Here is a 10,509-nt window from a genome sequence, read left to right as displayed (position 1 = left end):
GTTTCTGATGCTTGTTATGCATTTGTCAAAGATAGAAACTACCTACCTGAGGGCTTCCCTGGAACTAGTGCTAGTATGTAATGTATATTTTTAGACGTTTAATGGGAAATAAGAACTGGCACAACAGGTTTTTCGATGAAACCGGAAAAGACTTCACCTAAACTATAAGTGCGTTTTCCACAAAGTACTCAAAACGGTGTCCCACTTTGGACACTTTTGGCTGAAACGTAAAAATAAATCAGAGAAATTAAACGACTTACATCTTGAAAACAAACAATTATAACATTATTAGTTTACACCGCTAATAAGTCTGCCAACAAGTGTCAAATACTGCTGTAAATTGTCTGTCTTATCTGGTGAAAGTGTGATATCAAGTCTTATCAAGGCGTGTGGTTGTTATTGCACAAAAATGGCTTAAACGCAAATGTGTTTGATTTCTTTCACAAACGTGACGAGAGAGCAACGAGCAACGTAACACATTAAACACAAGAAAGTAATAAAACGTTACAGGAAATTACCTGAAAGTAAGTAATAAATAAATAAACAAATAAATAAAAATAACAAACAAGAAAACGCCCTCCAAAAAGTGCAGAAAAAATATAGGTACATTTTTTTTCTGTAACATGATTTTAAATATATAATTATAATGATTAAGGATATGATTTTCTGGAAAATGTGCGCCCGTTTTTACACCCTGTGTACATATTAATGCCAGCTGCTGCATGGTTTTGTGTCATTTTGTTTGTTCTTCACCTGATTCTTTCTTCTTTTTTGTTTTGTTTTACATCGTTTTTGCACTTGCTGCAATTCACATTGCCCACTGGGACAAATAATGAAAGTGGATTTAATTACATTTAATTCAGCCGGACAGAATGTGAATAATGAAGTGCAACCAGTAAGAAAAAGGTCATACAGGATTTAAAGGGTTCACTGCTGATTTTCTTACATTTAACTTGCCTGTAAATACTGCATCTAGATAGATAAAGCAAAAAAAAAAAAGTGTCCAGGGGAAGAGATGATGGCTCCCTCTGCTGGAAGAATTTCTAATGGTTGTATTCATGGTGATTTTATACCTGACTAAAACTAATGCAAGGTTTTAGTGTCCACAGAAATGTGCTGAGTTAAGTTTTTGAGGCTGGAGATTTTTATCAGTGATATACTAGTGAAGTTTAAATTTCAATTGCACATTGAAAAAGACAGTTATTCTGATTTATCTTTCAAAATAATTGCTTCATATCTCTTTAGCTGCCTAAAGACTTGCTAACTTGTCTGTGTTTACCAGCAAAACTAGTGTAGGCAAAGTTTTGTCTATGCATGACAATTTTTTTCAATAATTATGGAGAACCAGGTATTTTTTTGTGATCAGTTTTTTTAGTATTGCTTCCAATTCTTTGTGTTAATCTTTAAATCATTAGTAAAAATAAATAAATAAATAAATAAAGAAATTAGCATTTTTGATGATCATAGAAGTGCTCATTACCTTATTATAAATAGAAGTTTTAATCCATGAGAACCAGGGATATTTTTTAATTTCCTTTTCGGGTCTATACCTTTCAGTAGTCAGCCCTAAATATGTGAGAAAAAGGCTGGAGAGCCCTTTTAAGGCCTTCGCATGAACATGTTGCATCAAAGATGATGTGGAAATCTCTTTAGTAAAATGTTTTGATTTATTTGAGTGATTGTTTGCCTTCTTTACACCTTCTAGGATCCCCAAACCTGGATGTTATCTCTGTCCGCTTAAGTCAACCATCACCGGTGCCATTAACCATCTCCAGTCCTCCAGTTTCCCCGACAGCGACCGTAACGTGTAAACGTGGATCTCCTCACAGCAGCGGAGGATGTGAATGAGGACAGAGCTGTGGGTCTCAGGTGGGTGATAACCATCAATATTTTCTTCTGTCATTTGTTATGACTCCTTTATTTATTGTTATGCTCTTATGTCATGGTGACATAATTAATCAAAAAACAATTTGTTTAAAATACATTTACACATTTTAAATATACATACATACATATGTGTATATATATATACATATATATGAGAATGAGAGAGAATTAATGTGCATTACTCTGTGTTTTTAAAGAAAATATGAGGTAAATCATGGCAACAGAAATGTTATATTGATACAAATACTGTTCCAGTAGCCTTCTGCATAACAGGAGTGACCCTTTTACTTTATGACTTATCAACTTACTGTACCCGAGGCTTCAAATCGGCCAAGGCTGCGCTAAGACGGGACAGTGTAGATGTCAGGGTGTCACTTGGTAGAAGTTAATGTAGCAGTTTGATTAGAGAGGGAATTAAAGAGCAATGGCAGAGAGAGTGGGAGGAGGAGAGCAAGGGTCGCCATCTTTTTTCTATTCAGCCGCGAGTGGGTAGACAAGGTGCAACCAACCCTTCGTTCCAATACCCATACTACCATACTATTTAGTATGCCAGATTTAGTATGTCTCAATACAAAGTATGTAAAATGCAGTATGCCAGAAATATCAGGATGTCCTACTACATCTGGCCACATTCTGCAGTACGCAAGCCAGCATGCTTTTCTGGCTATTCGACCCACAATCCTCCATGCAGCAGATGATTCGTCACATACATCCGAGGTGTTGCGCAAATTTAACAAAGCCGAGAGAGCACAAACATTTGACAGATGACAGTCAGTTTGACATAATGACAGACACAATGACAGATGACAGCGCTTTGAGGTGTAAGTACTAATAACGTTTTGCAACTCGTGTGTACAATTAATATCTTAATATACTATCACTGCACGAAGCTAAATAGATAAATGAGTGAAAAAATGTCAACCAATATTTGAACGAGTGTTAGCTTAGTATGTCCCAATTGTATGCATACTGCATACAGCAGTGTGTACTTTGTATGGGCAGCTGCAGTATGTACTAAAAGTAAAAATAAAAAGTATACGATTTGGACACAGTGCAAAGCAGGCTAGGTCACTGTGGGCTGCAGAGTCGTCTACTGGAACCGTGAAGAACGTGGCGTGCTGGAGACGCTGCATCATGTGATGCTTCAGTGTCAACTTAAACAGCGGAGAAAGATCCTGTTTGAGGAAGTGACCAGTAAACAACTGGTCAGGACTGACAGGAAAATCCTTGATTTTGTCCATGACACAGGTCAACTGTATATCCCAGCATTTAGGTCAGTGGGTACCAGTTAGGGTGTAATGACCGGTGTCAACAGCGTGAGGCAGCAATGCGCCAGACGCGCCTAGTCTGCCCTAAAGAAGAAGAAGAAGACGAAGAAGGCGAAGAAGAAGGCGGTGTGTCACATGACTGCGTCGCGTTAACGCAACTCTGCCCCTCAGCGGCTCTGCTCTTCCTGCGCAATGTGCGCATTGTCTTCTGTCATCTTGGCACAGCACCCCGGTTTTAGGGCAGGACAATATCTTCTGTCATCACCGCAACCTCAGCAAGGTGATCGGATCAAACAATGGGGAACAGAGACGACGAGTATGATTTCCTCTTCAAAGGTAACCGGGACACAAACTGTCGAATAACTTATTTGATGTAATTTAAGAAGGAAACTAGCCGTTGTGGTGTTAGCACGCCTGCTAACTGTGCTAACGTCAGTGGTCAGTTTAATATCAGCTGGTGGTGGCAGCTAACCGGAGCTAGCTAAACTGCTTCCTTAACTAGTAGTTAGCCGTTTTTAGACTCGTCATGTCTTATTAACTTGTCGTTTAACTTTTCCCAACGCGTGTTGCTGCTTTAATTCGCGTGAATTTATGCTGTAAATGATTATTTCTGCTATAACGGTACAGATTTGACAGAAAGTAGGGCGTGTGGTGAGTTAGCCCTGCATGCTAGTCGCTAGCCAAACGGGTGGAGCTTTACTTGTGTAATAATTAAATTAAACTTTATTGCCTTTAAAATGAAGCTGGCCGTAACACACGTTCAAAGCACTTCAAGTGGCGTATTTGTTTTAGACAGTTTCATGAAATCAGACACATTGAGTTGAAATGTAAACAAGGATTCCCTTTGTGGTGGAGTCACTGATCAGGTGTAAACCTGAAGCCTGAGGGAGTAAAACTACTACTTTGACATACTAGATAGATTGATACTTTATACATCCCAAGAGAAAATGAGCCATCCAGTAGATTGTACAACCTATTTAAAATACTATAAAGAATATAAAGAAAAATTCATCAGTGAAATGATAATCGAGCTGCCAGGATGACTAATGGTGGTAGTGTAAATGTATTAAATTAAAATGTGAAAACAGTGCAAGAATAATAGATAATAGATAATATGGATAATAATAATAATAATAATAATAATAATAATAATAATAATAATAATAATGATAATATACAAATTAATTAATATGGTTTGAGTGGTATTTATTTCGAACAAAAAAATTAAAATTAAAAAAAAATCATTGAAATGGATGAAAATCTGTACACACAATAAAAAGATTAAAATAAACTATATAGGAATAGGAATTGGAGAATATAAACTTATTTCCTACCCCTTCTCAGCTACTCATCAATTAATTCATTAACTTCATCTCTAACACACACATATGTGTGTGTGTGTGTGTGTGTAAGACCAGAAAATTACAACTATAAAATATTAAAAACTAACAAATAGATGATAAAGTAAAACAAAGCAAAAACCCAAAATAAAGGCGAAAGTATAAATATCAAAAAACAGAGAGCTTGAAAGTCTAATAGCCAGAGGCAGGAACTGAATTTCATGGTTTAGATGCACGAAAGAAGACGTCACTCTCAGCAGGACATTTATGAGACGCATGAATAACATTTAAAAGTAAAGCAGTGGAGGAACCTTGTGATCTGGCTGAGGCATAAAATGAAAAGAATTCTCTGAAATATGGAGGAGCAATGTCATTTAAAGCTCTATTAACAAGTAAAATAACTCCAAAATCTATTGTAAAGATACAGATAGACAGTAGGCGGGTTTCCATTAACCCTCAAATTGTGCAAATTTAAATCGTGAATATAAAATATGCTTAATGTAACTACACCAATTTTAAAAAAACCCTCAAATTTATTGCAAAAATGTTTATATGCTTACATGAGCTGGTATTTCAGGCGATTCTAAAAAGCCATGTTTTGCAAAACTGCAATGGAGACACTTTTTTGGCTTTTATGGGTCACATGATGCTGTGGATATGCTTGTCGGTAGGAACTGGCTTCCTTGTGCATGATGCAGCAGGCGCCACAAGAGCTGTTATTGCATCACATAACTCGTCAAAAGTTGAGCGGATCATCCGGAAGTTTTGAATCCACAATTCATGAAATCATGGACTATCACCTCCCAGAAATCCCTCATATGTGGCCGCTCCCACGTATAATGGGCTTACCTTGTCATTTTTGCTCACGTAACACGCCTATGTCACCTTTGACTGGAAATAACGGCTAGTGCGGTGGCTGCAATAACAATAAACCTGCTAATGTTTGAACATCCATCGCCATGTTTATTAAAATGTTATTGTGAGAGGAGAAATCGCATAACTCCACCCAGTGCCACTATATAATATCACTTAAGTTTTGTGTAAATCAGTTATGGAAATCCACCCAGTGTCGTGTCTTTCGCAGTGGGGTAACTCGTTTTTCCTTCCCTGAAACACATCGGCTTTATCACGTCCTTCTAGTGAGTATTAAAGTACAGTAGGTGAAGAGTAGCAGCTGTAAAGCGCTTAGATATCCTGATGACTCGTTAAAAACACTCAGGAACAGAGGCCTTGAGAAACTGCCGAGTCAGATTTCCCAAAGAGCAGGTTTTTGTCAGCTTCTTCCTGCCAGTCCCAGCAGGGCAAAGTCTGATAAGGATTTCTCAGAGCAGAAAGAAAAGCAGCAAAACAAGTCAGCACTTTCACTTTGCCTGAAATGGCTGCGGCTGAATGATGACTCTCGTGCAGTGGTTCCCAACCTTTTTCCGAACGGACTCCTCGACAGTCCCTGACTCAGAGAGATATGTTTTATGGATATTTATGTAATATTCAAAGCATAACAGTACGGAACAACTGTTAACAATTAACCTAAAAAATTAACACAGTATATAACTGCATGGAGTTTGTATGAAACGGGCTGTTTGTAAGGATTTTGAGTAGATTATTTGCTGTAAATATAAAGTTATAATATAATTTTTATTTGTTTTTCAATTCTCCTTAACATTTTTTGTTTGGTTACATTTTTAACAATCTTTTTTTTTTTTTTTAAATTATGCTTGTACATGGTTTAATTTGTTTTTTAGGTTGTTTTAACTGTACTTTTCTAATGCGGATAAGGCTGTACAGCTGTGTGGAGGCTCTTGTTTTCATGTCTTCTGCATGCCTTTATCCTGTGAGATTAATGTTTTATTCAGAATAATAATTTACACTTTAAAATGAACAATGTCATGTAGTCCTCTTCACAAAAAAAACTGTCAGCATCAACTTTTGTAATTCTGCAGGCAAAAATCACCTTGTTTATGTTAATACATGTGCATTTACATTCATAAATGAAGGTAAAAACTGTAGAAAAACATTCTGCAGTAGCCGTAGATGAGGCAGTTTGAGGTTAAACTGGGTTTAAATGTTGTCACACCTGATTACGGATTAACTGCTTGAATACTTTCAAGTCCGAGAGTCACATTTTCTTTTATACCAATACTCTGGCAAGTGTTAAATAATTATTTTTGTTTGTTTACAGTCGTACTAATCGGAGACTCTGGAGTGGGGAAGAGTAACCTGCTGTCCCGTTTCACAAGAAATGAGTTCAACCTGGAGAGCAAGAGCACCATCGGGGTGGAGTTTGCCACCCGCAGCATCCAGGTGGACGGCAAGACGATAAAGGCTCAGATCTGGGACACAGCTGGACAGGAACGCTACAGAGCAATCACCTCAGCGTGAGTAATCCTTCTGTGTGTAAAGTCATTTATACTGAGTACAAATATTGTTGGTGTATTGATCTGGTTTATGCCGTCACCAGGTATTACCGGGGAGCAGTCGGAGCTCTCCTAGTTTACGACATCGCCAAGCACCTGACATACGAGAACGTCGAACGCTGGCTGAAGGAGCTGAGGGACCACGCTGACAACAACATCGTCATCATGCTGGTTGGGAACAAGAGCGACCTCCGCCACCTCAGGGCGGTGCCCACTGACGAGGCTCGAGCCTTCGCAGGTAAATCAGCAGCGGCTGTTTTAATAAAGCGAGCAAAGCCAGTCTTGTAATCTGTAAAACACTTTTTTATTTTATGCATATTTATATGTAACTTTCTTCTTCACACATAAGAAAAGAACACGCTGTCATTTATTGAGACATCAGCGCTGGACTCCACAAATGTAGAAGAAGCCTTCAAGAACATTTTAACAGGTAGGACTCTTGTGTTCAAGATCTCAGTGTTGCACATCTGTCATTTCCAGTATAATATCATCAGGTAATACAGGGTAAAATATTTTGTACAATGAGAGAGGATTAGTATTGCAGCAGTAGCTGGCAGCAAAGGAACAAATAAGTGAGAGCTTTCAGTTTTATTATTGTTGTGCACGAACTTTGTCACATTATGAAAGATATACAGTTGTTTTGTGCACTTGACTTAGTTTTTTTCTATTTTTTTATTTTGTGTTTTTTTCTTTACCTTAGATTTTTTTTAAATTTGAAGTATTATTTTTTAATTAAAAGTAATACATATATTTAATCTGTTATGCATTTAGTGAGGGATCATAATTCAACAAATGTTCCCCAACATTTTAAAAAAAGTAACCAAATATTGTCTATGACTCATTTTAAATTGCCAGATTTTTAAGTTTCATAGTTTTTAAGTAATCATATTGTCTCTTTTTAAGGTGATATGACAAATGTTGTGAAACAAAATATTCAATCAAAATATTTCCAAAATATCTCTTGCCACCCCTGTGTTTGGAGAACAATGCAGGCTGTGTCCGTACTAGCACCTCACTAAAATTTTTTATTTTTACATATTAATAAAATTAAACAGCAAACATTCAGTTTCGTTGACAATTTGTTAGCACGTATCTCTGAAGCATCCCAGGAGCCTCTGAAATAAACCAGGGTGTCTGCAGGTCCTTACGCACTTTTAAACTCTGTCGTATTTGCCATTTAAAGTCATTAAATGATTCAAACTCTTTTGTGTGAAATTCCACATTTCTGATGTTAGAAATCTTTAAACCAACTACAGACCCCCGCGCTGTCTCTTTATTTTTTCCTTTATCTGTTCGCATAATATAGATTAACGTAACTCTAATAAACATGCTCTTTCAAATAACCATATTCCTACATAAAATCTTCCTATGCACAGGACGACATTAGACTGAGAAAAAAAGAATTTGTCAAAAAATTAGTCCTAGGTTAAAATTATCTCAAAAAGTCATTAAAAAACATAAAGTTTAATTGTCTGATACGTGTAGAAACCTGTTAAACTGCCCAGGAGTATTATGTTTTTACAAGGATTTATTTGGCGTTAAATTAAATAGCAAAAATATGTCACTGTCTGAAAAATGAAATATGTAAGCTATATAGTTAGCTTTGTGTTTTGCGATTTTGACATGAGCCTGCAGTTCTTTTTTTAATTAATTTTTTTTTTTTTCAGTGCCATAGCTCTTACACAGAGAAATTAAAACAATTATGTGAATTTTAGATAATTCAGAAGCATTACTGTGTTTTCTTTCTTGAATTTCGCTCTGCAGAAATCTACCGCATCGTGTCACAGAAGCAGATAGCGGACAGATCTGCACACGATGAGTCTCCAGGCAACAATGTAGTAGACATAAGTGTCCCCCCGACCACTGACGGGCAGAAGGGCAACAAACTGCAGTGCTGCCAGAGCCTGTGACACTCAACCTCTTGACACTCATCCTCCACCTCTTTACATCTCAACATCACATCACCTGTGCACTTTTTGCTCCCGTCGCTTTGCTTATGGCCAACTCCCTTATCACCCTATCCTTTTATTGTTTCTTTCTACCTTTCATTCTGTTTTATATAGGACTTTTAAACTCACTTGTGCTCTTCTATTCTGCCATGAAAGAAAACTTCAAGAAGCCTTTATGTCATAGGTCAGTCGAGTTGTTCATGGAGTCAACGTGAAGGTTTCTGCAATGCAGGAACAAGCAGTGCTGTCTTAACAAAGCCTGTGAAGCTCTAAGATGTTTGAACTGAAACTCTGTTGCCAACAGGGAAGTTGTGAACTACATTTCAATGGTTACCACGAGATGGTGCTGTGTAAATAAACCACAGGCGGTTACTCCAACCTGGTGAAGCAGTATTATGCGTTTGACAGCTTGGTTCCTATAACTTTCTTGTGACATCAGATAAGTTATCATGCCAAAAATATCCTCATTATGTATTTATTGAAGAATATTTGGCTTAAGTTGTCATTGTTTTACTTTAAATTCAAGAACTGTATAAATTTACAATAAAATTCTTGACAAAAGTGAAGTGTTGAATTATGACAAAATATATTCAGCCTTCCTAAATTTAAATTGTACAAAAACTACAAAGACATTTTATTTAGAAAAAAGAAAAGAAAACCTTTCCATACATTTTAAGACCTAATTGGCACTTTGAGCTCTAACTAGTTTTATCAGTGACATGCGTTAACCTACATTTACTGTTTGATTGTATTGTAAGAAAGCACAACTACACTGTCTTAGTTTGTGATAACTTCTTGGAACAATGTGCCAGTAGATTAAATGTACTTGTATGACCAGTATGTCATAAAATGAAACTTGGAGCAAATGTCATAGTATAGTCTGTCATTCAAAATCATGCAAAAGCAGCAAAAATTACGTATAGACGTCATAGTCTAATATGTTGTCTAATATGCAAAAATGTCATACTGTAGTGTGTTAGAAAAAATCATATAAAAATATTATAGTAAAGTATGTTGTCCAAAATTATGCTAAATCTTAAAAAATTACATAAAAAAGACAAAGTATAGTATAATATTTCATACAAAAACTTAATGGTATAGTATTTCATCGAAAAATAAAGCAAAAACGGTCATAGCATAGTATGTCACCGAAAATCATGGAAACATTTCATTGTGTAGTATGTCATCCAAAACCTTGCAAAAATGTCGTAGTATAATCTCATCCTAAATCATGCAAAATACTCGAAAATAACATTAAAATATCATAGTATAGTTTGTTGTAAAAAAATCATGCAAAAAAGTCCTAGTATAGTATGTTCAAAATCATGCATAATTGTCAAAGTATAGTATGTTCTCCAAAATCATGCAAAAACACATGGAAATGTCATAGTATGGTATGTCATCAAAGATCATGCAGAAAAGTCATAATATTCAGAGTTGACAGAAGGGGATTCTGACTCTGTCTCTCTGTCGCGTCGTTCCTTTACTCTCACAATAACATGGTTTGTCGTCTAAAATCATGAAAAATGTTACTGTATAGTATGTCGTCCAAAATCATGGAAACACGTCATAGTATAGTATGTTGTCCAAAAATAATGCAAAAACGTCATAGTATAGTATGTTGTCCAAAATCATGCAAAATCTATATACT

At 36.3% G+C, this 10,509-nt stretch overlaps 1 protein-coding gene across 2 annotated transcripts; it reads left to right on the top strand.

The window, feature by feature from the left end:
- Window positions 1-12: 12 nt before the first annotated feature.
- Window positions 13-9,424, top strand: LOC121939457 (ras-related protein Rab-11B). Of its 2 annotated transcripts, XM_088077906.1 has the most exons (6): window positions 13-73; window positions 1,706-1,869; window positions 6,675-6,870; window positions 6,954-7,147; window positions 7,259-7,339; window positions 8,674-9,424. In XM_088077906.1, the coding sequence occupies exons 2-6, from the start codon at window positions 1,845-1,847 to the stop codon at window positions 8,817-8,819; spliced, it is 642 nt and encodes a 213-aa protein (XP_087934032.1). In that variant the 5' UTR covers window positions 13-73; window positions 1,706-1,844; the 3' UTR covers window positions 8,820-9,424. The 2 variants fall into 2 exon arrangements, with proteins under 2 accessions (XP_087934032.1, XP_042338415.1); XM_042482481.2 differs by lacking the exons at window positions 13-73; window positions 1,706-1,869 and adding an exon at window positions 3,289-3,491.
- The last annotated feature ends 1,085 nt before the right edge of the window (window positions 9,425-10,509 follow it).

Source organism: Plectropomus leopardus, chromosome 5 (assembly GCF_026936395.1).
Source record: "Plectropomus leopardus strain MGB_pleo_1.0 chromosome 5, ASM2693639v1, whole genome shotgun sequence".
Lineage (NCBI taxonomy): Eukaryota > Metazoa > Chordata > Actinopteri > Perciformes > Serranidae > Plectropomus > Plectropomus leopardus.
This window is presented reverse-complemented; position numbering and strand designations above follow the sequence as displayed.

Coding starts and splice junctions, on each gene's coding strand:
- LOC121939457 (XM_042482481.2), top strand. CDS start 3,452: ATGGGGAACAGAGACGACGAGTATGATTTCCTCTTCAAAG. Junction 6,871..6,953: donor TACAGAGCAATCACCTCAGC/GTGAGTAATCCT, acceptor TGCCGTCACCAG/GTATTACCGGGGAGCAGTCG. Junction 7,340..8,673: donor CTTCAAGAACATTTTAACAG/GTAGGACTCTTG, acceptor TTCGCTCTGCAG/AAATCTACCGCATCGTGTCA.